The sequence below is a fragment of the Trachemys scripta genome, chromosome 13 (assembly GCF_013100865.1).
Source record: "Trachemys scripta elegans isolate TJP31775 chromosome 13, CAS_Tse_1.0, whole genome shotgun sequence".
Lineage (NCBI taxonomy): Eukaryota > Metazoa > Chordata > Testudines > Emydidae > Trachemys > Trachemys scripta.
Window position 1 is genome coordinate 40,865,857 of NC_048310.1, and position 27,974 is coordinate 40,893,830.

Sequence of the window (27,974 nt, forward strand, 5' to 3'; positions counted from 1 at the left end):
AAATGTGTATGCACAACTATTGTCTACATGGAATCATATACTCTGTTTTTTTTTTAAAGCTAGCTTACACTGCAAGCAGTTATAACTTTTTAAAAAAAGTTGTACATAATGTGTATTTGCAACAGCTTCATGGATGATGTAATCATGGACATAAGTATTCATGTGGATCTGGGAAGAGACTATAACTGCTTGCCGTGGACCTCAGTATTGCAGAATGCAGCCATAGCTGCAATTAAGGGCTTTTCACAGGTAGTCTCAAGGAGCCTATTGCGGCTGTCACCTAGCTATAGATGGCAAACAACAAAGTGATGCTCAAATGGAGAGGAGTCCCATATATTTTTCCAAAGGAGAGTCATTGCCCAGGCATTGCGCTTCCACATTCAGCTTATGGTGAGGGATGAACGAACAAAATAATGGCAGTTTCGAAATCCCTCCGATAAAACTTAAGGTGCATGAGGGAGTTCCCACCTCAGTCTTTTCCAGGTTGAGGTATCAGATAGCTCTGCTGCAGTCTTAGCTAGCCACTGTGATAGCACCAATACAGTAATAGACATCGGAGTGTCTTCAGTGCACTGACGGGCTTTACGCAGTGCCACTATTTCAGTTCATCAGAACATAAGAATAGCCAGACTGGGTCAGCCCAATGGTCCGTCCAGCCTAGTCTCCTGTCTTCTGACCGTGGCCAATGCCAGATGCGTCAGAGGGAATGAACAGAACAGGGCAATTATCAAGTGATCCATCCCCTGTCGTCCAGTCCCGGCATCTGGCAGTTTGAGGCTTAGCGGCACTCGGAGCATGGGCTTGCATCCCTGACCATCTTGGCTAATAGCCAATGATGGACCTGTCCTCCATGAACTTAGCATAAAATCTAAACTGTGAGAGAGATTTGGAGTTGGATGTTTAGTTGTCTTAGCTACAACTGATTAATCACACTTGTACTCTGAGATCCTGATTTAGATTTAGCAGTTTTTCTCCCTTCCTCTTCAAATTCCAGTTCTGTAGTGAAGATGTAACTACTCTTGTTCAAGGCAGTCTATTAAGTGGTGCATGCTAGATAAAGGTGGAAAGACTTAAGTGATAAGTACTCCGTTACCAGCCTTATGTATGTGTGATTACACTGCTCTCAAGTGATATTTGGTCCCTCCAACCTACATGGGGTAGGAGAATAGCTGAGGTCATGTCTATATTAGGAAACTTGTACTAGTGCAGTCAAACAGATTTAAAATGGCTCTAATTGAATTGGTGCATACCTTCAAGGTACATTCATTTGAACTGAGTAAAACTTCCTTTAAATCAGTTTAGCTTAACTTGGTAAGTTTCCAAAGCCAACAAGGTTTAAACTGATTTGAGTGAGTCTACATTAGTAGTTTGCACTGGTATAACTAGATACAGTAGTGCAACTTTTCTAATATAGACCAGACCTAAGACTTTAGGAGGACACTGGTAGCTCTGCTTCCCATTGTGGGGGGATTGGAGCAGGCAGCTCCAGAAGTGGAGCCCCTTGCAGGAATCCCTTTTGACTGTGATGTGGATTTACATTGGGTAAAGATCAGTAGCCAATGTGTTGAGTTGCTTAGAATGATCTGATGCTTAAACCTTGTTCGCTCTCTTAGAATAGAATATCAGGGTTGGAAGGGACCTCAGGAGGTCATCTAGTCCAACCCCCTGCTCAAAGCAGGACCAATTCCCAGACCGATTTTTGCCCCGATCCCTAAATGGCCCCCTCAAGGATTGAACTCACAACCCTGGGTTTAGCAGGCCAATGCTCAAACCACTGAACTATCCCTCCCCCTTTTGTCAGTGGCTTGTAAGTCATCACTTTATCTTGATGCATGAAAGCCAAGAGGCTTGCAGCTGTGATTACTGTGAGGTTCTAGTTTTCATACCAATTAGGAGCTGCAGGAATGGAGCTGCAGTTGGAGAGCAGAGAGGCATCAGTTCCCATGGCTGATTAAGGCATTTTCACTTTGATTCCAGAAACTAATCAAAATGCTAAGGGAAGTCTCCAGTGAAACACTGCGGTCTAATTTAAAATGGTTTCCTGTATTTCTGGAGGGGAGACTCTCATGTGACGTGACCATTCTGTGTTTAACTAACAGAATTTTGTTTGTTTGAAGGTACATGGGAATAGGACTCTCAGCCCAAGGAGTCAACATGAACAGACTTCCCGGTGAGTCATGTTAAGAATTGTTTGTATGCAGTGTATTAATCTTTGCAGTAAAATCATACGATTCTCAGAAAAACATGGTCTGTTTCCTCTTCAAGAGGTCGGAAGCAAGGATGCTGTTTGGAGACTGGTACATGTGAGCCATGGATGTGTTTGCATTTTTTAGGGCTGGTCTTCCCAGTCCATGACTGTAAAGCTCTTACTCATTGGTGTGGAATTCCTGGCTGTATGTGGGATACCTGCCTTAAAATGAGTTGGCACTGAATGTGCACATCAAGTTTGAACTCTTTTCTGCTGTCGTAAGGCTACTTCACAGAAAGCTTGCGTATTTTACACACACACACACACACACACACACGCGCACGCACGCTTGGGAGCCTTTGCTACTGAGCTGTTGCCAATTATTATATCGCCTCATTACTCTTCAGTATTACTTTTTAATGTAAGATCTTTGAGTTAGTGAGTTTTCTTTCTTTAGAAGATGTCAAAGTAACACAATATTGTAAATGATTCTCAATAAACAGGATGGCATTCACCTTTAGACCTTGGGTCCTGGTGACCCAGTTCTTTCAGCTGATCGTTGACATTAGAATGTTTCTGTTTTTAGCAGAAAAAAATGGGTGGGGGAGAAGGGAGGTGGAAGAATAGAAGGGAAGAGAATAGGTGATCAGAGGTGGAGGGAGAAGGATTTTTTTTTTAAAATGTTTGTTTTCATTAGTGGGACAAATGGATTAGGATAACCAATTGGTTGATATGGCGGTCTATAGTGTTGAAGCACACATAGAAAAGGAGAGGCAAGAGATGCAGGTAAATTCCAGATTATCTGAATAGTTCAGGTGGGCAGTGGCTCTCAACCTTTCCAGATGACTGTATCCCTTTCAGGAGTCTGATTTGTCTTGCGTACCCCCAAGTTTCACCTCACTTAAAAACTACTTGCTCACAAAATCAGACCTAAAAATGCAAGTGTCACAGCTACTAGTACCGAATAATTGCTGACTTTCTCATTTTTACCATATAATTATAAAATAAATCAATTGGAATATAAATATTGCACTTACATTTCAGTGTATCGGATATAGAGCAGTATAAACAAGTCATTGTATGAAATTTTAGTTTGTACTGACTTTGCTTTTTATGTAGCCTGTTCTAAAACGAGGCAAATATCTAGAAGATTTGATGTACCCCCTGGAAGATCTCTCTGTACCCCCAGGGGTACGTGTATCCCAAAATGAGAACAGGGGCAAAACTCTGCCAAATCTCTGGAAAGTGCGATTTTCATTGATCTGAACTATGGACAGCTGCATTTGCCTGGACACTTACAGTCTATGAGGCCGACTTCTTTTTTGTTACTTGTTTGTGGTATTTTTTTTAGTTTGGTAGGGTCTTTATCAGAGGTTAGAAATAGCCAATTTTCTCCCACAAAAGGAAGTGGGAAATAAAGCAGTATAAAATTAAGTCCCAGCATAACAGCCAAAAAGCCTTTCAAGGGAAGGAAATCTTAATGTGTTCAAAGTCTAGGGGGAAACGTCTGTTGCAGTAACTGGAATGCACAAACTGAAACAAGTGTATCCAAAGCATACAAGAGAAATCAGAATGATCAGTGCTAGTAAAATAAACTTAACAAACTGTCTCGTTCCCAGGTGGATAATGCCTGTGAATTGACTGCTTATGAAGGACTTTTCCCACCTTCTAGGAGAGCTACTGTGGGAAATCAGTGAAAATCTCCTGCAGCAGGGGGTGGGACATGTAAGGGCTCTGGGCTGGAATGTGTCCTGACCCTTGACTCCTCTTCCTGCTGTCACAAGGTCATACTGATCTGTAGCATAGTGATCAATCATCTCTCAACCAAACCCTTTGGATGGATGAGGTGCACATTTGAGGCCTTGGCACGGGAAATCTATATGCAGCCAGAGGCTGCTAAGGTGTGAAAGATATAGGCTGGTGGCAGAATAGAGCTGGGGAGAATCTGAGGGCTGGTCCCCACTTAGTCCGGACTTTGGACTAAGGTACGCAAATTCAGCTACGTTAATAACGTAGCTGAATTCGAAGTACCTTAGTCCGAACTTACCGCGGTCCAGACGCGGCCGGAAGTCTCCCCCCGTCGACGCCGCGTACTCCTCTCGGCGAGCTGGAGTACCGGCGCCGACTGTGAGCATTTCCGGGATCGATTTATCGCGTCTTAACCAGACGCGATAAATCGATCCCAGAACATCGATGGCGTGCCGCCGGACCAGCCGGTAAGTGAAGACTAGGCCCGAATGGAGCATTGTGCAAGGTGTTGGGGAGAAGGAAGAATCCTCAGTTGGGACTGAGGGGAAAACTTGACTCTTTCTCCAGCATTGTAAGGTTTAAGCGTGAAGTCAAAAGCAAGAGAACATTTGTGTCTAATCTCAAGCTTAATATTTGCTCTGAGTATCATGTTTATTTTAGAAGTATCACAGGCCACTAGAACGTACCGTTTCTGTGTTTTACAGCCATACAAGTTAAGTTAGAAAAGCAGCTACTGAGGCTTGCCCGGCAGACCAGCGCTGCTGTGTTCTGTATGTGCCAGCACTGGCAGAGTCCGTTGGGCCTTGGAGTGTGTGTGTGCGTACGCGTGCCTTCCAGTGACTCCTTTCAGCTAAGCAAAGAGTGGCATCGAGGGGCTACAGAGGTCTGAACCCTTCCTACGCCACGTGGTCATTACGATGAGCAAAAGTTCAGAGTCACACATTGCCAAAAAGAAGCAGCTACTGGGTTTCTCTAGTAGCAATCCTTCTCCCAGGACTATCAAATCATATCTGTGTATTGGAAGGGCCTGGTGTTTGACACATTGTAATGGTTCCTTTTTGGATTATATGTGGGACCCTATGTAGTCTGGGGTTCTGGAATTTCCTGTAGATTTCTCAGAACTGTTTCAGGCTTTCAGTGAATTATTTTTCTCACCTGTTTGGTTGCAAAGAGAACCTAACAAACATGAACCAAGTGCAAAGTGATGCAGTAATATCTGCCAACTTGCTGAAACGAAGCTCTGTGTTGTGAACTGGCCCATTCTCTCAGAGGATTAATGCTGAACCCTAATGATAATTGAAAAGTCAACAATTAACTCTTTCACTTCTGATATCTTCAGCAGAATCATCAAACTAATGTGTTTATCCCACAATCTGAAACTGCTTCCCATGACTTCCCAGGTGCAAAAAGGCCCAAGCACCCCCTTACCCGAATGCCAAAACCTCCAGGTTCTCCTTTTTAATTTCTACAAGGCAGTTGTATATTCAGTACAAAATTCTGCAGTGCACTTATAATTAAAAATGATGTAGCCTTGTAAAATTAAAATGTAGTATCTTAATAATCCAAGGCTAACCATGCTGCTGGAATTCGCTTTCATGTTTAATTGAATACACACTTTTTTTAACTTCTGCAACTGCTGCAGAATTTCTAATTTGCTGCATGGGCGTGCTGCAGAATCCAGATGCCATGCTGAAAAATTTAGGTCAAGCTTACCATGCAGTACACAGGCTCTAAACCAGTTCGTTAATTGCAATTTAGGACAGCGTTGTGGTAGAAGGATTGCTCTTAAAGCCTCCAGGTCACCATGCTTCCTTGTTTGAACTTTCATGTGTTCCCTTCTCTGAAAGACCCCTCTCTCCTTTGAACTTGGGGCCAGTGAGAGGTGGGAGTTGAAATCTCAACAGTGAATGAGTGACGATAGGTAAGGCTACATTTATGTCATGGAAGTCACGAAACCCGTGTCTTCCAGAGACCTCTGTGACATTCTCTGCTTCGGCCCAGGGACTGCGGGACTCGAGCTGGGAGCCAGGGGGCCCTGGCAGGGTTCCAGCAACAGGTGACAGACTCCAGAGGGAGCCCTCCTCAGAGTTCCGGGGATGGGCGACAGCCTCGCATGGGGGGAAAAGGGGATGCCTTGGGCAAGTGGCTGGGGGTGTCCTGTTTTTTCTCTTTGGGAAATATGGTCACCCTGCAGTTCCCAGCCACCATGGGTGTAGGGGTCCCCCCCTGCAGCTCCCAGTTGCACTGGGCAGAGGGGGGGAACCCCACTGCTCCCAGCCACCATGGTGGCAGGGGAAATCATGGAGCCGCAGCAGCAAAAGTCACAGACAGGTTACGGCTTCTGTGAATTTTTTTTATTGCCCATGACCTGTCCTTGCCTGTCTGTGACTTTTACTAAAAATAACTATGACAAAATCTTAGCCTTACTGGTAGGTAGACTGGGGATAGGCCATGAAGGGCCTTGTAAGCAAAGACAATTAGTTTGTTTATTTGTGCTAGAGAAGGGGGAGCCAGTGGAAGGATGACATGGTTAAAGCGATGGGGTAGGAAAATGATCTTTGCTGCAGCATTGTGAATGGAGGTGAGGGAGGACAATATTGCATTTGTCAACACCAGAGAAAGGGATGTTGTGGTAATTGGGATGTGAGATGAGAGCCTGGATGAGGGTTTTAGCTCTGTGGCTGAAGAGGAAAAGCCATCTCTCAGAAATGATGCACAGAAAGAACCTGCAAGAGGACCTAGCGAGAGATCTGGTCAAAGATGACACCCAGGTTATGGTCCTTAGTGACTGGCAGGACGGTGGCGATGTCTGCAGAGGTGGAGGAAAGATGCAGTGGGAAGAGCAGGAGCTCTGTTTGGCCATGTTGAGCTTGAGCTGCTGGCTAGAATTCCATAAGGAGATGTCAGAGAGAGAGAGGCCAAGATTTTAGCTTGGGCAGCAGATGGGTCTGGTGTAGAAGTAGAGCTATGACTCCTGTGCATACAGGAGTGCCTGCTGGGGTCAAGTGGTGCAATTTGCCTTGGGCCCTGCAGGGGTCCCGCGAGCCCTCGCCCGGCGGTGGTCCGGGTCTTCGGTGGCATTTTGGTGGCGGGGGGCCCTTCAGTCGCTCCGGGTCTTCGGCAGCATTTCGGCGGCAGGTCCTTCAGTGCTGCCGAAGACGCAGAGCGACTGAAGGGCCCCCCACTGCCAAAAACCCGGACTGCCGTCGGGTGAGTACAAGCGCCGCAGCTCCCCCGCTTTGCCCCAGGCTCCCTGAATCCTCTGGGTGGTCCTGTATGCATAGAGAGGGTGGTTGAATTTGTGTGTTTGGATGAGATTACCCGGGGATAAGGTGTAGAGGGAGAAGAGAAGGGGACCAAGGACAGAGCCCTGTGGAACCCCCATAGAAAATTGGATGGGATGAGGAGGATCTCTGAAAGATACGCTGAAGGAGCAGTTAGAGAGGTTGGAGGATCAGGGATATGGCTGCATAGCAGTTGAGAGTGTGCTTCACAGCATGGGTAGGGAGATGCACTTGCTCTGCTCGAGCTACTGTGCTGAAAATAGCAGCATGGCTCCAGCAGCCCAGGCTAGCCACCTGTATATGTACCCAGGGTTTTTTGGGGGGGGTGGGGGGGTATGTACATGGCGACCTCATGGCTATTTTTAGCATGCTAGCTTGACCAGAGCATGCATGTGTCTGTTTGCCCACATTGGGAAGCACATTCCCAGCTGCTTTGTAGACATATACCCCAGAAGAAGACAGTCATGGACGCTGAGAGAGGACAAAATTTCAAAACAAGAGCATGGTCAAAGGTGGCTGCCCAGTCAAGGAGAATGAGGACGGAGTAGTGGTTCTGAGCTTTGGCTAGGAAGAGGCCATTAGACCTTGAGAGCTGTTTCAGTGGAGTGCCAGGGGTGGATACTGGACTGGAGAGGGTCTAGGATGGAACTGGAGGAGAGGAACTCCAGACAGTGGTTTGTGGACAGCACATTCCTCCACTGGGTGGATCTGGGTTGGGGGAGACACGTGGGGAAGAAGAGGCACCCTATATTTGCAGCAATTTCCACTGCCAGGCAGGTCTAATTTTAAGTTAGAATTGCCTGGTTTCTCCTCTTAACAGCCAGTCTGAAGCCTTTGAGTGGACCTGCCTGTTCAGGTTTAAGGTGGACTCTTAACATTTGAAATGTAGTTCTTTGTAGGTAAGTTGTTCACCAGTAAAGGACCAGTTGGTAGCAGTCTGCACTAATCCCTATGACAAAGAGCTCAGAGGCACACAGTGGACTTTGCTGAGGGTTCCCTGCTGTGTATTTGTGTAGGCTGTCTTTGCAAGAGGATTCATTTGTATAGCTGGTGTCTTCCAAGCCCCATGCATGTAATTTGTAGAGTTAATTTTCCGGAAATTTTTAATTAGTTCTTGGTCTTTATCTGTTTTAATTGTGTAGCATGCTCCTTTCCATGCATCTCAGTCCATCTGGTTTGCCCAGTCGGTTGTAGGAGAAATGTAATTTTGAAGGAAAAGGGAATAAACGGCTGGAACTGCAAAAGAAACTATCCACATCAACTTGCCATATTAAACTGAAACGATGAATGCAATTCATTATAGTTCTCCACAACTTCTTGGCACAATATTAATTCAGCTTGTCCATTCACTCATAAGGGCTTTCAGTGTATGTGACTCCTCCCTGTTAGAGGATGTCAATGATGATGTTGTCTTTTGAACCACTACATTCCAGTGATTATAGTGAGAGTTATCTGTTCTCAGGTTAACTGAGCTTCACACTGACTGACCACCTTGTTGATAAGTGCTCAGAAAGGTGTATTGTAGCATAATGTAAGTACTTCCATGAATTTCTAGGAGACTCCTGCTTCTCCTAATGAAGTGTTTAAAAGCCATATTCTCCAGTCAATATTCAGACAGAATTCCATATACCTCAGTGATGGTTTTGAGAACTGCCAAAATTGACCCTACGTCTGGAATAGGCTGAGGCAATAGAATTTCTTTCTTTTGCTGGGGTAGTTGCACCGCAACCAGATTCTTTCCCTTAAACTTGCTTATTAAAAATTGGTCAATTTTCTCTTCACCTGACAGCCATCTATCAGGGCAAGCTGTGACCGGAAATCACATCTAAATACCACAACCCGCTTTCCTTGCTGGCCAGACAAAACAAAATAAGCCCCTCAAACCAAAATAAGAGTGCTGTCTACATGGGTTTGCACTGTTCTAATTAAATCAGTTTTAAAATCGAATTTAAATTTAAGTGGTGCAACTTTTGCATGTAGACTAGGCTTTAGGTTTGAGCTATACAGATTTTGAGCTAGTATAGCTAATTCAGTTAGGGATGATCTTTTTTTTAACCAAATGAGTTGATTCTGGTACAAGTCCCCTGTGTGACTGCAGTTATGCTGGTATAAAGGTGCTTTATACTGGTATAGTTTATTCCCCCTTCCCATACAGGAATAGTGTACTGCATATAAACACCTTTATAACTATAACTGTGTCCACACTGAGGGATGTACCTCTTTAATTATACTTGTATACTTAAAGCAGTACAGCCTCTTGTACAGACAAGGCCTTAGTTTTTCATTTCCTTCTGTAGTTTCTTAACCTATGACACTTATTTAGTTTTTTTAAAACCCTGGAGGTTCTGCTGAAAAGCACAGTTTCATATAAGTGAGAGAATACGTACAACCTGCTTTCATTCCTTTAACAGTGGGCACCGTGAAATTTCATTCTTTAGAGTATGTCTAGGGAATACTGTACTGGTTTCTGAACAGATTTCTCTGTATCTCTTTGAATTTTATTTTATCCTTCTGGCTACTATGTCATTATACTTCAGATCAGTTTCCAACTACACGGGAAACTTTCATCCAAACTGAAAACTTTAAAACAAAGTTTTTATTGAAAAAGTTGTTCTATTAGGATCTTATCAAATATGCAAATGTCTTGTTAGCTTTTTAGATAATTGTTCTCAGTGAAGATACTTTTCAGGGTGTTTAAATCGTAACTAGTGATATTTTGCACTTACATAGCCTTTCATCTGAGGATACAAAATAACTTCACAAACACTAAGCGTCACAACTGCCCTGTGAAGTAAGTAGTAATTATCTGTTTTATGGATATATAAACTGAGTTTATGACTGTTTAGTAACTTGATTAAGATGACATCAGTAAGTCGCTCTAAAACTTTTGTTATCCCTAGCTCATTACCCAGACTAATGACACATTTAAATACTTTCCTCAGATGAGATGCACTGGCTGTCTGTGGGGAGGGAGGTAGAACCCAGTCTTGAAGGTCATTTACCTAGTACAGAACAGCTTTTTCTTTCTGGGGTTGAGAGTTAACTGATTGCAAATGGAACTAGAACCCACAGACTGCATGGAAACTATTGTCTGATGAGCTTTAGGCACAAAATGTGGCAATCTGCTGTTTGAATGTCTTTGTCCTGTTTATATGCACTGTTATAGCTGTGTCAGTCCCAGGATATTCGAGAGACAAGGTGGGTGAGGTGAGGTAATATTTGTACTGTTACGTTAATTCTGGAATCTGCTTGCTGAATGACGGTGGGTCCTCTTTCTGAGGGTGAAACGTGCAGTGAGGAGTTAGTGAATGTTCAAGACCTTCGGTTAGCATTTAACTGCTGGGTTTGAGCCCGTGAACCTGTTTATGAAGTCACGTGCAGATCAGCCTTTCAGGAGAGATCTGTGGACATTATTAGAGTGAGCTCATGTGATCTATGCTATACTCATTGAATAGCAATGCATTAGAGCTTAGTTTGTTGTTTAACCTTTTCATGGCTGATAAGAAATATATCTGAGACACAAGGTGGGTGAGGTAATATTTTTTTATTGGACTAACTTCTGTTGGCGAGAGAAACAAGCTTTCAAGCTTACACTGCTCGAAAGCTTGTCTCTCTCACCAACAGTTGGTCCGATAAAAGATATTAATTACCTCACCCACCTTGTGTCTCTAGTATTCTAGGACAGGGGAGGGCAAACTACAGCCTGTGGGCCGGATCTGGCCTGTCAGGGCTTTCAATCCGGCATGCAGGACTGGCAGCCCCATGGCACGGTGGGGCTAAGGCAGGCTCCCTGCCTGCCTGCCCTGGCCCTGTGCCACTCCTGGAAGTGGCCAGCACCACGTTCCTGTGGCCCCTGGTTGTGGGGGCAGAGGGCTCCGTGCGCTGCCCTTGCCTGCAGGCACCGCCCCCCCGCAGCTCCCATTGGCCAGGAACCGTGGCAATGGGAGCTTCGAGGGTGGTACCCACAGGGTAGGGCAGCGCATGGCAAAACTGCCTGCCCCACCCCACCCCACCCCCAGGAGCCACTGCCGGGTATGCTGGCCACTTCCGGGAGCGGCGCGGGGCCAGGGCAGGCAGGGAGCCTGCCTTAGCCCTGCTGCGCACCACTGCCACCCCAGAGCTGCTCGTGGTAAGCAGCACTGGGTCGGAGTCTGCACCCCGAGTCCCTCCTGCCCCCTAATCCCCTGCCTTGAGCCCCCTGCTGCACCCCTCCTGCACCCCAACTCCTTGCCCTGAGCCCCTTCCCACACCCCAACCACCTGCCCCAGCCCTACATTCATGGCCCTGCATACAATTTCCTCACCCAGATGTGGCCCTCAGGCCAAAAAGTTTGCCCACCCCTGTCCTAGGACCAACATGTCTACAACAGTACTGCATACAGCAAATATATCTGGTAGTAATTTTCAAAAGAATGTTGAGTCAAGTGACTTGAGTATCAGGAAATGTGCCAGGTTTAGTCCACAACCAGGTCTTTCCCAGCAAAGACACTGACCGGGCTCACTGAGAAATGCTAGGTTCAGTGCCAAAGGCTTCAGGCCTCTGATGCTGCTTCTTTCCAAGATGGGATTTTTGGCCTCTAGTGGGTGACAATGGCTGCCAAGTTTGGCTTGTCCAGACCCTTCCTATGTTGCTTGTGCTGTCCTAATGTTACTTTAGACTTCTTCGCTAAGTGCTCTGACAAGACCGCTCTCTAGCCATGGCAATGATAGGCCGGCCACACCAGTGCCAGAACTTTCTCACTGGCGGTAGCAGGGAGCATCTCTGCAGAGCGTCCCTCCCGCATTAAGCCAAGAGGCACTTTGCTTTCAGGATTCCATGTCAACGACTGCTTTCCCTGTGGAGGAACACTTTGGCACTCACGGTTCCAGGGCAGGACATCTGCTTCATCCTGAATTTGCTTTGGCTGAATGCGGGCCGGGTGGAGTACTTGGGAAATGGATCTCAGCCTATGGATGTATGATTTGGAAGCAAGCTGAGCACTTTCCAAAACAACCGAACATAAGGATGGCCTTAATGGCCTATCGAACCCAGTGTCCTGTCTTCTATCCGTGGCCACTGCCAGATGCTTCAGAGGGAATGAACAGAACAGGGCAGTTATCAGGTGATAAATCTTCTGACATCCAGCATCTGGCAGTCAGACTTGGGAACACCCAGAGCATGGGGTTGTATCCCTGACCCATCTTGGCTAATAGCCATTAATGGACCTATCCTCCATGAATTTAGCTAATTCTTTTTCAGTCTAGTTATAATTTTGGCTTTCAACATCCCCTGGCAATGAGTTGCCAGGTTGACTGTGTTGTGTGAAGAAGTACTTCCTTTTGTTTGCTTTCAACATGTTGCCTTGTAATTTGATTGGATGAATCCCTAGTTTGTATGTTATGTGAAGGCGTAAATAACACTTCCTTATTCACTTTCTCCTCCCCATTCATGATTTTATAGACCTCTATCATATCCTCCTTTAGTCATCTCTTCCAACCTGAAATAGTCCCAGTCTTTTTAATCTCTCCTCAGATGGAAGCTGTTCCATATCCATAATCATTTCTGTTGCTCTTCTCTGTACCTTTACTATTTCTAATATATCTTTTTGGTGATGGGGTGACTAGAACTGCACACAATGTTCAAGGTGTCTGTATACTCTGGGTTGATACAGGATGATATTTACTGTCTTATTGTCTATCCCTTTCCTAATGGTTCCCAACATTCTGTTTGCTTTTTTGACTGCCGCTTCACATTACGTGGATGTTTTCCGGCAGCTATTCACAATCACTCCAAGATCACTTTTTTGAGTGATAACAGCTAATTTAGACCCCATCATTTTGTATGTTGGGATTACGTTTTCCAACGTGCATTACTTTGCATTTATCAACATTGAATTTCATCTGCCGTTTTGTTGCCCAGTCACCCAGTTTTGTGAGCTCCCTTTGTAACTCTTTGCAGTCTGCTTTGGACTTAACTAGCCTGAATAATTTTATATCATCTGCAAACTTTGCCACCTCACTGTTTACCCCTTTTTCTAGAACATTTATGAATTTGTTGAATAGGACTGGTCCCTGTACAGATCCATGGGGGATACCACTATTTCTCCCTCTCCATTCTGAAAAATGGCCATTTATTTCTACCCTTTGTTTCCTGTCTTTTAACCAGTTACTGATCCATGAGAGGACATTCCCTCTATCCCATGACTGCTTGGTTTACTTAAGGGCCTTTGGATGAGGGACCTTGTCAAAGGCTTTCTGAAAGTCTAAGTACATAATATCCACTGGATCACCCTTGTCCACATGTTTGTTGGCCCCCACAAATAATTCTAGTACACCTCTACCTCGATATAACGCTGTCCTCAGGAGCCAAAAAATCTTACCGCATTATAGGTGAAACCGTGTTATATTGAACTTGCTTTGATCCACCGGAGTGCGCAGCCCCCACCTCACCCCACCCCGGAGCACTGCTTTACCGCATTATATCTGAATTCGTGTTATATCGGGTTGCGTTATATCGAGGTTGAGGTGTGTATTGGTGAGGCATGATTTTCCTTTACAAAAGCTGTGTTGACTGTTCCTCAACAAATCGTGTTCATATATGTGTCTGGTAGTTCTGTTTTTTTACTATAGTTTCGACCAATTTGCTTGGTACTGAAGTTAGACTTACCAGCATGTAATTGCCAGGATTGCCTCTGGAATCTTTTTTAAAAATTAGTGTCATATTATCTACTCTCCAGTCACCTGGTGCATATCACAGTTAGTAGTTCTGCAATTTCATATGAGAGTTCCTTCAGAACGCTTGGGTGAATACCATCTGGTCCTGGTGACTTATTCCTGTTTAATTTATCAGTTTGTTCCAAATCCTCTTCAATCTGGGACAGTTCATCAGATTTGTCACCAAGAAAGAATGGCTGAGGTGTGGGAATCTCCCTCACATCCTCTGCAGTGAAGACCAATGAAAAGAATTCATTAGCTTCTCTGCAACGGCCTTGTCTTCCTTGAGTGCTCCTTTAGCACCTCGATCATCCAGTGGCCCTGCTGAGTGTTTGCCGTTCTTTCTGCTTCTGATGTACTTTAAAAAAAATTTGCTATTAGTTTTTGTGTCTTTGTCTAGTTGCTCTTCAAAATCTTTTTTGGCCTGTCTAATTATACTTGATTTGCCACAGTTTTTGCTTGTGTCTATTTTGTAGTCTAGTGAGAGGCTTGCATTGAAGACGGGGTGTGGTGTGCAATGCAGTTGGCAAACCTGGAAATAGTTTGGGTTCCTCAAGCCACACTGTCATCTCTGGATGATTGTTAAAGCAGACCTTGCATGGCATTTGGTAGACATTTGCCTAGAGCTGGCTCGAGCGTTCTCAGCTCTTACCTCTAAGTTTTGACAGCTATGCTGATTCATCTAATTTTTGTCTTCTTTTCCGTTCTACAGTAGAACACTTATGTTAGCATCCAGGATCATAACTAATACATGGGAGATGCTTGGAAATTGTATAACACTTTTCCCCATTTTGGAGTGGATCAGGATTTGAACCTGGATCTGCACATGGAAACTGACTGCCACTTTTGCATCCTGATCATGAGATTCCTTGAGGTTGGATAAGCGATCCTATTCCAGAGTGGGATCTTAACACAGCCTACTGAAAACAGCCTGTAACAGATCTGTATTGGTCAAACTGAGATGTAGGTGTTTCCCTGCCCTTTACTGGATTGTGTCAAATTCTCTTAAGGGAGACGAGGTACATGAGGTAATATCTTTTATTGGACAAACTTTTGTTGACGAAAGATGCAAGCTTTCGAGCTTACATAAAATCAGTTGAAACGTAAAGGTCAATGGGGACGTGTGTTGTAGAACAGTTCATGGTGCACGAACCTGCAAGCACAATTGCTGGGATGCACAGTGCTGAGTACCTGTGTCTATTTGAGGAAGGTACAAACTTTCATCACATGGTTTGATAACTGGTTACTGTTTCTCATCAACATGTTATGTTGATTTTTTTATTTTGAAACCTGTTATTCCTATGTCTAATTCCTCTATGGTAAAGCTAAACTCTTTTAGTACTTCCTTCCTATATCCTGTTAAAACACCAACCAGTGTGTGTCTGTTTTCTGGGGAAACATTTTTAAAAAGTGAGTACTGTAGTGACCAGAAGGAGGTGAGAAGAGTAGCTGCCCAGTTCTGCACTCTGTTAATATTGAAGCCAAGCTGTGAGCTACGCTGTGTTACACAAATCCTTTTAGAACCGTTTAGTGTTGGGGTGCATCGTGCAAAACAATTTTTTGAAGCTTGAAGTGCTAGTTTAACTCTTCTGCACAAGGACTTCATCTCCTCTGCAGCTGGACTGTGCTTGTAATGATGAATGAATAAGATGGGCTTTAATCCAGCTGGAAGAGCTGTTTAAGGTTACCTGCTGTAACTTTACCCCATTGAGAAGATTTGGAAATTACAGGCTACCTTAACAGGCTTTAAAAAAAAAAAAAAAAAAAACCTTTAAGATTACATAGAAAAATGATTGAGTTCTTTGGTCCCTATGTGTGCAGTAAGGAACTGCAGTCTTCCCGGCCACTCTGATGCTGCATTAACAAGTAAACATCAGTAGGATTCTTCTGTAGGCTGCCTTGTTTATTTACTCCCCCTGTTTCTCTGCCAGCATCCCTTATAGCCCTAACTAGGACAACCAAACTAAGCCCAATGAGACTGTTGGCAGCTTGCCAGAAACTAAAGGGTTGTACCTAAGCTGCATAAAATGGAGGAGATTTGAATCATCCCCATCATTAATATGGAAATGAGATTCACAGATTCCAAGGCCAGAAGAGACCATTGTGATCATCTAGTCTGACCTGTAGAGCACAGGCCAGAGACCTGCCCCACAATGGTTCCTAGAGCAGATACTGAGGAAAAACCTCCAGTCTTGTTTTAAAAATTGTCAGTGACAGAGACTCCACCATGGCCCTTGGTAAATTGTCCCAATGATTAATTACTCTCACCGCTTAAAATTTCTGCCTTATTCCCAGTCTCAATTTACCTAGCTTCAACTTCCAGCGATTGGATCATGTTAGACCTTTCTCTGCTAGATTGTAGTACCATTATTAACTATTCCCCATGCTATGGGCCATGGAGACAACAGGTTGCCACATGCAATGCTCAGGCTTTAGCCAAGTGTCCGTACTACTCCCTTCGAGAGAGGATTTTCATAGCATTTCATCTGCAGTCCCCTGCAGCTCTGTGAAAGTAGCGATGGGCTTCATTGTTGGTGTTCGTGGGTGATGTTTGGTAACTGGCTCCTGCTGAAGATCTTGACCTCCTTCCTCGGATGCATTTACTCACGTCCCATACCTTATTCTTGGTATTGCAATACCCCTTTCACAAGTCATCAGTGCAGCCCCCACAGTGTCCTGGGCACTTCAGACATAGGAAAGTGCTCCTTGCACCAGAGAGGTTAAAATCTAAATCAGGCAGCGTAGGAAGAGAAATACTGATGTAAAACTAAATACACCTCTACCCCGGTATAACGCGACCCGATAGAACACGAATTCGGATATAACGCGGTAAAGCAGTGCTCCGGTGGATCAAAGCAAGTTCAATATAACGCAGTTTCACTATAACACGGTAAGATTTTTTGGCTCCCGAGGACAGCGTTATATCGGGGTAGAGGTGTACCACCAGTTAAACCTTTTGGCAACCCCAAGCACTGGTAAACAAACCCTAGATTGACATGGCTCTGACTGTGTAGGTCAGGGGTTCTCAAATTGGGGGTTGCAAAGGTATTATATGGGGATCGCAAGTACATGCATAAAACAGAGCAACTGCTATAAAATATGTAATTTAATCTAGTGTTTTAGAAAATTACACACACCTTTCCCTCACAATATAGTGTTTTTACTTCAAAAAGTATTGTAAACTTATAAAGCAGTAATTGTTGTTCCTAAACAAAATATATGTTTGTAGTATCACCACTTTAAGGAAATTGGCCTCTTGGGATTGTGGTATTGTGCACTCAGGTTTGTTGTCTTGAGACTAAAAGGGTGGGACTGAAACAGCATTAGAGGGCTTGATTGTTCAACAGCTGAAGAGCTGCACTAAACTACAGACCAATCAGAACGCTGATATCGGCAAAAAAACCCCAAATTTTTAATGTAACAGTCAGACACCCAGGCAGGGTGGTGCTGGAGGAATGTGTGCTTGCGGGGGTTATAGCCACCTCAAAATTTGTCTTAGCCCCCTGTAAACCCCCCTCCTAGTGCAACAGTCAAACATTACACAGAAGTAAGGGGGGGAGGGATAGCTCAGTGGTTTGAGCATTGGCCTGCTAAACCCAGGGTTGTGAGTTCAATCCTTGAGGGGGCCATTTAGGGAACTGGGGTAAAAATCTGTCTGGGGATTGGACCTGCTTTGAGCAGGGGGTTGGACTAGATGACCTCCTGAGGTCCGTTCCAACCCTGGTATTCTATGAAGGAATGGCATTGCCACCTGCAATTCTGCGCTGCTGCTGGTGGCGGTGCTGCCTCCAGAGCTGGGCGTCTGGCCAGCAGCTACCACTCTCTGGCTGCCCAGCTTTGAAAGCAGCGCTGCTGCCAGCAGCAGCACAGAAGTAAGGGTGTCAATGGAGAGCTAAGTCTACTTTGAAAAGTGATATTGACAACATTTCTTTGCGCCCCTCCCCCAGTATTAAACAGTAACTGTTAAACTTTTTTTTTCCTGCTTATAACTAATTTGAAAGTGGTGAGGAGGTAAATTCATTTTAAAAATAGGGTTATACATTTAGGATTTAAATAGTGTTAAATATAAAAAATGTGCTTTTAATTTATTGGAGGGGGGGGTCTCATTCAGAGGCTTGCTGGGTGAAAGGGGTCGCCAGTACAAAACGTGTGAGAACGCCTGGTGTAGGTGCTCTAAAGACATAGCAGGTTTGCCAGTACAGTAGGCAAACAGTAGTTCTGACAGCAGATGGAGGGTGTAAAATGACTTCCCTGTCCCCTTTGCAGTTGAACCCTGGGAGTTGGCTTAATTTTTCTATGGATCCTTGCTGCTCATCCTTCACCTGCTCTGCTCCTGTGAAACCCTAGCAGGCGTGTTTTCCCAGCCCTTTCCCATTGATAGACCTGTTCCAGGCACAGTGTGTGACAGTGTGCCAGCTCTTGTTCTAGTGGGAAGTCAGAAATGGTTCCTCAGGAATACATTGTAGTTAGGGATTCCCACATTTACCTGTCTGAAACAGTGGATATGGTGCCTAATTTGTATTTATGAATCCCTCGCTCTTTAGTGTGCAAGCAGCAGTCAGTCAGTTGTAGACGAAGGTGGGAAACCCTCTCAACAAGTCACTTGGCCTATTGTGCCGTGCTCTAAGATGCAGAGTGCCTTTCTGACCCACAAGCCATCAACTTGGTCCCTGAAGCATGAACTTTGAGTCTTTTCTCCTTGGGTTTTTACACCAGGAATTTGTTGTTTGATTCTGCCAATCCTGTGGCAGTGACTTCCATGGAGTGACTGTACACGCTGCATGAAGTGGCATGGCATTCCTGTCTCTGTTCTGAACTTGCATGTCAGTACCTTGTTCTCCGTTCATGGAACTGATTATAATTATAAAGACCAGTGAGAATGAAGCAGTCCCCTTCAAGCTCTTTCTTCTTGTCTTAAAAAATCCTAGTTTTTGTGATATGACGCCTAGTTTTTTAAGTTGGTGAACAAGGCTGTTCTGTGCATGAACCCGCATATTTAATTGGTGCAAAGGCTTTTCTGTCTCTTGGCCTGAGTTGTACTGGACAAAGGAATAGAAGCCAACACAAAAATGCAGCTGATGTCTGACCTTACCCTGTCCTATTTTACCTTGCAAGCAGGTAAAACCCCAGCTGAGTTGTGCTGAAGGGAATGGTACGTTAATGTACCTGGAGTAAAGCTTTAGGAAAGGAAAATCCCTTAACTCCCCCACCCTCTCCCCCCAAATGCTTCCATGTGTTGCTGCTTCTTGTGGAAGACCCTACCCGAAAGAACAAAATTGCTCCCAAAAGGCCTGTTGATGGCTGCATGGCTCATGATGGCAGCGAGTGCAGCCTATGTTTAGTCCTTCCTGGGGGTGCTAAACTGAGGGAGTACATGAGAGGTATATTTTTAAATAGTGAGTACATCCATTCCCTCTCCCCCACACATTCCAAATGCTGTAACATACCAGATAAGCAAGTTATTCTAACCACTACAGCAACAGCATTCAGGAAGTCCTTACCCGGGGATCCAAAATGAATTCCTCACCAGTGATCACTGGTTAATGGGAGCCCTATCTGACGCGGGGGGGCCAGTGGACCCAGCAAATCAGTTAGTGTGCCTGTGCTCAGCATGTAGATCTGTGCGCTTCAGTCAGCAAGTTGTAGCGTGCTAGGTACTGGAGATTCACCGTCCTCTCCGTGCCAGGGGACGGGGTCAAAGTGATCACTGGCACACTGTGGGAGGGAAGGTCTCCCTTTTCCCTGACCCCAGTCAGCCTCATCAGAGGTGTCCTGGGTATCCCATTTTGGCCTTTCTTGGCAGGACCTCTGTTTTTGGTCTTCACCTCTTCCTAGAAGGTTCTGCTAACGTGATTTGGTTTAAGGAGTCCTTCCTTCCTGCCAGACCTGCATGGTCTCTATATATCTGGAAGAGTGAGGATCCTACTCACAAAGGGCCCTGTCCACAGTGAGCATCAAAATGTCTCTTGTTTTCTCCCCCCACTTTGTCCAAGCTCCCAGGGGATTCCCCTCTCCTTCCAAAATGTTACTTTTTTTTGTATATTGAAAAACAGACAGACAGCAGCCTCCTACCTGCCCCTCCCCCAATCAGCCCTACAAGAACAAAGCAATGTGTTCAAATTTAAATAAAAATATTCATCAAGAAAAACAGATTTTTGTGTCATGCTCCTAGACTGTAGGTTATAAAACAGCATGGGAAGGAGTCCTTGTGAAAATGAATGGACACCTATTTAATGGCTGGTTCCAGTGTTGCATAGACTTCTCCTGATGGTGCAATGAAACGGTGCATGTTACTGCAGAACTGCATCCCACCCCTCTGTGCTCTCTCCCCTTCCATTCCTGTAATACGGTCCAGGTGCTTCTTTGAGCGACTCCGCAGACTGTACGGGTGGGGTGGGAAAGAGAGCTATTGATAAAGCGGCTGCTGTCCCGTGACATCTGCACCAGAGAACGGGTTCATTGCCCGAGTGTCATTTTTTCCCCTTTCTTGACAGTTTTGCTAGTGCATTAATAGCCACCTTGATGCACGTGCCTCTTCTGTCCCTGATAAACGACATCCTTCCAGGGGATGCAGTAGGGAATGAGAGGCAGAGAAACTCATTTAGAATCCGCTTGCGTGCTTCACACTCGCCACTGCTAATTGCCTCCTTACAGACAGCTCACTATATACTTTCAGCATTCGAGCTACAGAACTCATCTACCCAGGAAGGAAATGTCAGATTTCAGGCCCTAGGTGCTTTGAATAATAATACAGCAGCAATCTGCACTTACTGTCCAGCTATGACATCAGCAGGAGGAACCTCAGCTCTGGAGCCAAGCAGACCGGGTTTGGGGTAGTGAAGATGTCAGTTCAATAATGCCCTAGCTGGCCCTGCTGTCTGTTGTAGAGATACCTGTCTGCATTGCCCCTGAGAACTACGGCTCTGGCTTTTCTGTGAATGCTGGCAGAGCTGCAAACAGGTGCCGGCTGTCCTACAAGCCAGTAGAGTCCCAGTTTTCCCTCAGATTATTTTTCCTTAAATAAAATATCCTCAGTAAATAAGTGTTGCTTTGGCTTGTTCAATGGCTGTTCTCATGGTACTTGCAGTATTTCTCTGGATGGTCTGGTGCCTGGATTGCCCGACTCTATCTTCGGAAATCACTTGCTGCAGAGCGATTTTTGGGCACCCCTCTGAGCTGGCCTGAAGCTGCAGCATGGGGGGCGTACCATCAGCAGTGACAGGTAACCTAGCCGAGGACTAGAGGCTGCTAGCAGACTGCAGTATGGTACGCTGCTGAACACCGCAGTCCAGCCAGACCTTGCCAGCTGCTTTAAAAGGAATTGTGAGCAGCCAGTGAAATAGTCTAGAGCTAGTCAACTCACCTGACTGAAATACAAGTTTGTATTTGAGAAGGAAAAGTTACATAAAAAATGGAACCGTTTTGTGCTCTCGCACTTAACACAGCAAGAGGCTTAGTAACTCTAAAATCCCTAGAGACTAACAAATTTATTAGAGGAGCCCGGGAGCAGTATAGTAACACCCATTGTTTCATGTTCTGTGTGTATATCTATATCTTCCTACTGTATTTTCCACTGCATGCATCCGAAGAAGTGGGCTGTAGTCCACGAAAGCTTATGCTCTAATAAATTTGTTAGTCTCTAAGGTGCCACAAGTACTCCTGTTCTTCTAACAACCCTGATGACCACGTGGAAATAATTGAGACCCATGTAATGGGCCACACACAGCAACCATTGCCATGAGGGATTGTGACTTCTCAGCAGGGGCGGGCAAAAGTCACATTTGCAACCCAGTGTTCTGTAAAATGATACACAAATGATGGCTGTTCAGTATGTCTTATTCAATTTGCTTGAAACGTTCGGCAGTACTTTGAGATCGTTAGTATTATGGCAGTGCCTGGAGGCCTTCAGTCAGCGTCAGTCCTGCAACCTGACCTGAACCTGATGGGACCCGACTACAAGTGTCAGGTCTGGGTCAGATGGGAAAACCTCCGGACCCTCTCTGTTGGGTTGGGTCAGATCTCCTCCTATTGCCCATGGGGTAGGCATGGCAGCAGTTGTGTACCCTGTCTCTGCCGAACGCCATCACCCCACTGCTGTGCATGTTGCGGAGTGAGTGTGTCGAGGAGTTGCAGTGGCTTTCACTGCACAGAGAGGGCTGTTGGATGGCAGGAGCAGGGCATCCAACCTGCTGCCATGCCAACCACGGTGGCTGCTGCGGGATGTCCCAGTACTTCAGGAATGGCATGTGCCCACCCCCAGGGTCGTGACCTCGCATACAGCATGCATGCAGTGCGTGACATGTTCTTCAAAGTGGTGTCTCCGCTCGATGTTACCTCACACGCATAGCGTGTATGACGTTGCACCCGCAGGTACAGAGCAACATGCTCTTCAAAATGGCACCCTGTTAATATCGGGCAAAACCACATCCAGCTTTGGCTCCGTACCAGACAGAGACAAGCCACCCAAAACAGGACTGTCCGGTTAAAAAAACGGACGCATGGCCTGTCTAGGGCCAACCTCATGGTGGCAATAATCCAGGTTCGGGCAGAAGGGTCGGGTTGGAAAATGACTCAGTCCTCTTGGGCTCAAGTTGGGCCTAAAAATTAGGCCCAAGAACATCTCTACAGAGCCCATTCTGCTAGCGGCTGTATAAATACATACAGAGAAATGGTCCCTCCCCAAGAGCTCACAATCTGAAGCAGCGAAGGCAGGGGAAGTGGCTACGGCATACAAGCACAATGGTCAGGGTGATGGAACCAACTGCAAAAAGCACCCATGTCTCTTATTGGCATTTCTTATTACTGTTACATAAAGTCTAGATTTTAGGCTTCTTTGGGTCAGCGCAGAGGGCTGGAGATGGGGAAGAGGAGGAGTTGGTTGAAGTAAGAAGGGTAGTGGGTAATGAGAGGAGTCTGAAGAGGGAGGTAAGGAGGTTGAGAAGCCCACCAGGCACAGGGGAGAGTTGAGGTGGACAGCGGTGGGGGAAGGGGTGGAATGAAAACAGTGGTGATACTACAGCAATGAGACGGCAGAACCCAGGTGCCACAGTCGAGTTAGCCTCAGACTGTGAAGGCTCCTCCTGGCTGTAATTATTCTCCTTGTGGAGGAGGAAGGATGCTTCCAGTGGGTTCTTCTGGGTCTCTTGTAGGGGCACAAGGGGACTGGAAGGCCCTGATTTTTACCCTCTATATTCTGTGCCATAGTTGGTATTTGCTGCATTTGGGAAGGAGGTCTGCAGACCTACATAGCCTATAACTCCTCCTGTAGGTTCCTTCTAATGGTGACTTCTGGTCCCCATGGAGAAGCAGGCTTAGGGCCTCCCCTTCTCCAGATGAGCCCCTCTAGTCTGGAGGTGGGATGTGACAGAAGGAGGGCTGGGAATTGCCTGCTGTCGCTAGCTAGTACCGACTGCTTTGGAGAGGAAGGACCCAGGGGCCTGCCTTCACCTTGACGGCTCCTTTCTCCAGGTCTTCATCTATGTTTGGTCTCTTGAGATTGTAAGCTGCTTGGGACAGGCAGCGCCCAGCACAGTGGAGCTCCAGCCCAAGCCGTTTAGCGCTCCTGCGACACAAGTAAAGATTTAAGTCACTGTGGTCGATCTCAAGCCTAGCAAAATCTCTAATTTGTTCAGTCCTGTTTGATAGAACCCTGTGCGTGCGATATTTGAACTTTAAAATCTGCTCTTGGTTACCACATTCATTAATTGTTGGGTAAATGTGAGATGACAATACCTTCTACACTGGGTAATATCCTAGTGGAATTTCCCAAATGTAATTTGATTCTGATATGGCCCAGCTGTATTAAATCCTCTTCCCTTGCCAACTGGGAGGAGATTTGACTTTACTGGATTGTTTTATTTGTACAACCTTCAGTCTAAGTCCCAGGTTCCACATCGTCCAACCCTGCGCTCTCCCCATGCTGTTGATAGTGAGGTAGAAATAGTAAACATGGGTAGTTTATAAAAACATGCTACACTTAGGGCTGTGGAGATAAGAGAGTGGAAATATTTTGTTTCCATCCTGGTGCATCTTTGCAGACATGTAAAAGCAGCAAAGAGTCCTGTGGCACCTTATAGACTAACAGACGTATAGGAGCATGAGCTTTCGTGGGTGAATACCCACTTCTTCGGATGCAGACATGGAGTGTCACTGTTCTTTCCTATCCACGGCTTGTTCCTCTTTAAGCCCTATGTATCATGTCCTGCCATCTAGTCAGTGGTCAGCCTCTAAGTTGAACTGTCCCTTGGCTGGAAATGTCTGGTTTAGGTAGAAATATGGAGAGAAGTAAGGGGGAATGTTGGCACTGATATATGTAAATATACTTGAATTGTCCCTCTGGATACATCTGGAAATTCCTAGGGAGCGTTGGAAAATGTTAATTGGAAACAAGCTGGGTCATGTTTAATTAGGGATTTAGTTCAGAATGGGCTGCCTAAGTCTTTGAACAACGTAAACAAGAATCTGGGATTTCAATACATGCAAGTAAGATGCTTTTATAAAAGAAATTTGATGTGATAAAAACAAAATGTGCTTCGTGAGACTGCGCTGCAGGAAAATGTGTTGACCTAAATCTTCATTGAATATTTATGCTATAATTGAGAGGAAGGTGGGGGGAGGAAAAAACAACTTAAATTTGTCATATGAGCTTGGAGAGAGGGCAGAAGACAGGTTCTCTGACAAAGGTTGTTGTAAGATTGACCCCATGTATGCTATTCTAGGCCTGTATTGGGCACGAAGGTTAACAATGCTCAGCAAAAAAAAAAAGTTGTCTTGCAGCGTAAAAAGGTGGAATTTCATGTCCATGGTATTGTATCCATGTCTCATTTTATCCATTTTAAAATAAGAATAATACCCAACATACAGGGGTGCTAGGAGGCTTAACTGGTGACTGTGAAGGGCTGTAAGCCTGATGAAAGCTGTGCATTATACCTAGCTTTGGCACTATCCAAAATGTAGCTGCTCTCAGTGTCAAGCTGCAAAACATGAACCACAAATGTGCTGTGTTAGGGTCTTCCTGACCCAAACTGTGCCCCTCAGGCGGAGGCTACTTTTGCCAGATGTAAAGGCATTGTTTTACTTATTACCCTATTTGGTCAAGGACTTGATTGAAGGTTAGAAATTTCCTCCTTTATTCAAAAGTGTCCAACTGATCCAAAAGATTATGTACTCCCGGCAGAGCCTCTCTCTGGCCTGACTCAGTTCTGTCCCCTAGCCACTGGCCTGCTTTCAGTCACGCTCCCGACCACAGTGCTGTTCCCAGCTCTTTCGCTGACTTGGCTGCCTCTGGGCAAGTTACTTCCTTTGCCACCTCTGTCTTCCCATCTGTAAATTGAGGATAATCATATTTGCCCATCTCACTTTAGCTTTTTGAAACCTATGGATGAAAAACCTGTTTAAGGGATTGTTAGTAAAATAATCAACAAAATAACATTATTGACTTGATTAGAATTACTTCTGGATTTCGTTTCAAATTGTGTCATGAATGCATGACTTAGAGGAAAGCAAATGACAACTACAATATATTTATTTGCTGTTGTTGCCTCTTGTACTTTTACATCTTATAATTAAAGTTAATGCTTATGAAACAGAGGGATGGGTTGATTATAATGGTTGAAACAAACCACTGTTTTGTACCCTTTACCACTCCCAGCCAGATCTTGGCCAGTGAGCCGTCTTCTCCCACCCTTGTGCCTCACACGTTGCCAATTGTGTATGATGTGGGCACATTTTCACTTTGGACCTAGAAACTAGGATGTGACTGTGATGCTCTGTACCTCAGGGGAATATCCAGCACCCCCATGTTCATCCTTATAATATGATTGTGTGGTATCCAATGCAAAGTTTGTCATGTCGGTGTCTTCGGAAGGCTCATGATGTACTGAGCATTGTTGTTACAGTGATGTCATAGTAATGTTACAGGTTGTAATTTCATGTATATAGTTGAAGCTGAGAATGTGTCCTCATGGCTTAAAACAAACCCAGGCAAAAGCTCTCCAGGAGCAGAGGGGCAGTTCACACTTCATCAGGGCATGTATGGGACAAACCCAGCCCAGCCTCACAGGAACAAAGGACACTGGCCTAGGTAGCAGCAAAGGATCTGTTAGACTCTGGAGTGAGTCATACACACCCCTTCCCTTGGTCAGTTTGGGACTGTGATGAGGTAATGCTCACCTGACCCGGGGGGGGAGGGGGCAAAGCCAAGAGGGAGGAAAGAACATGATAAAAGGGCGAGACGTCTGCCATGCTCTTTCTCTCTTCCACCTCAATCTACAGACATCACCACCAAGTGACTGAAGCGCTGATCAAAGGGGAGAACCTGGCTGAAGGGCAACCAACCAGCCTCTGGTGAGAAGCAGCTAAGTTTGTAAGGGCTTTGAAAGTGTTAAGATCAGCTTAGAATACATTTTGCTTTTATTTCATTTGAGCAAATCTGACTTGTTGTGCTTTGACTTATAATCACTTAAAATCTATCTTTGTAGTTAATAAGTTAGTTTGTTTATTCTACCTGAAGCAGTGTGTTTGGTTTGAAGCATGTCAGAAACTCCCCTTGGGATAACAAGCCTGGTACATATCAATTTCTTTGTTAAATTGATGAACTCTCATAAGCTTGAAGCATAACTGGACACTGCAAGATGGAGGTTCCTAGAGTTGTGTCTGGGACCGGAGATATTGGCTAGTGTCATTTGGTTGCACAATCCAAGCATCTTACGTGCTAGAGGCTGTGCGTGAACAGCCCAGGAGTGGGGGTCTCGCAGCAGAGCAGGGTAAGGCTGGCTCCCAGAGTCAAGGATTGGAGTGACTTAGCAGATCACCGGTCCAGATAACACCTGGGCAACGTCACAGTGACCTCACTATTAATTTCTGCCAGTGCCCAAGTACAGTTTGCACACCAAGATGAGCATAGTGCTATTAAACTGTGTGCCCAAGCTTCCAAATACGGGAGCGAATGCTGCCTGGTCACATGGAAGCTCATTTGGTTGGTTCTGTTCTAGATTTTGGTTTCATTGCTACACGCTAATTTGGCAGGCACCCAATGAAAGCTGTAATGGATATTTTCTGCTGCATGCTATCTCTAACCCCTTGCGTAAAGATGGAGAGCCTGTAAAGTGAGAGAGTCAGGAACATTTGTGGGAGGGTGTGGTGGTGAGGACTCCTACAATGTTGGTCATTCCACTGCTCAATTAACTGTGGGCGATGGCTTTGAAAATTGGTTTGTAGCAAAAGTTGCTTTCGTCATCTTTCAGTGAGATGTTTACAAGCTGGCGTTGTATTTGGAAATTATAGTGAGCTGTCTCCTGTAATGGGGGCAAGAGAGAAGTGGGTCGCTCTGTTCCTTAGGGCTTGTCTACACCAGGGGGGTTAATCTGCAGTTTTTCAAGTTAATCTGCTTTGAAAATGCTTGCGTACACATGATGCAGTTCATTGTAGTGCTTTGACTCTGTGTTTATTGCAAACTCTGGAGCCTTCTTTGAAAATGAACTAACTTTGCTATGAAGAATTTCATGCCTTGAGCACTGTAGTTAGGTTGATCTAACCCTGGTGTAGATGCAGCTAGGTAGATGGAAGGATTCTTCCGCTGACAATAGCTACCGCCTCTGAGGTGGGTTACCTACGTTAACGGGAAAAACCCCACCAATGTAGGAAGCGTCATAGTGTAGACATACCCTTATTCTTCAGCATCCAAAGTAGTCCGGTAATGTCCAGTACCTGGACACACTTTAAATACAGCTGTGGGAAGTGCTAGCACTTCATGCTGCCTCCACCCTGTGAATCTCCAAATGCTGTGCAGTATCGACACTCCCCTTTGACAAGCCATGGAGGCTTGGAATTGGAGAAGGCCTGAAGAAGTTTTTAGTGCTTCCTCCTTCATGTTGAGCTTGTCCTCAACTTGCTGTCTCTGCCTGACCTCCTCTGCTCCATGCAACTCTGTGTCCCCTCTCAAAAGACTGCTCCCTTGCCAAGCTCTGCTCCCCATCTGGCCTCTGCAAACCTTATGCTGCTCCAGTATCCCCAGGAAGCTTGTTGTTCCTGACTCTGCTTTGCCCTAACTTGCCATACTCC

General features: G+C 45.3%; 1 protein-coding gene across 3 annotated transcripts in view; it reads left to right on the forward strand.

The window, feature by feature from the left end:
- RANBP10 (RAN binding protein 10) overlaps positions 1-27,974 on the forward strand; it is a 131,848-nt gene that overhangs the window by 24,467 nt on the left and 79,407 nt on the right. For all 3 annotated transcript variants that reach the window (XM_034788892.1, XM_034788890.1, XM_034788893.1), the window contains exon 3: positions 2,118-2,170. In XM_034788892.1, the coding sequence (XP_034644783.1) occupies positions 2,118-2,170 (53 nt within the window). The remainder of the gene's footprint in view (positions 1-2,117; positions 2,171-27,974) is intronic.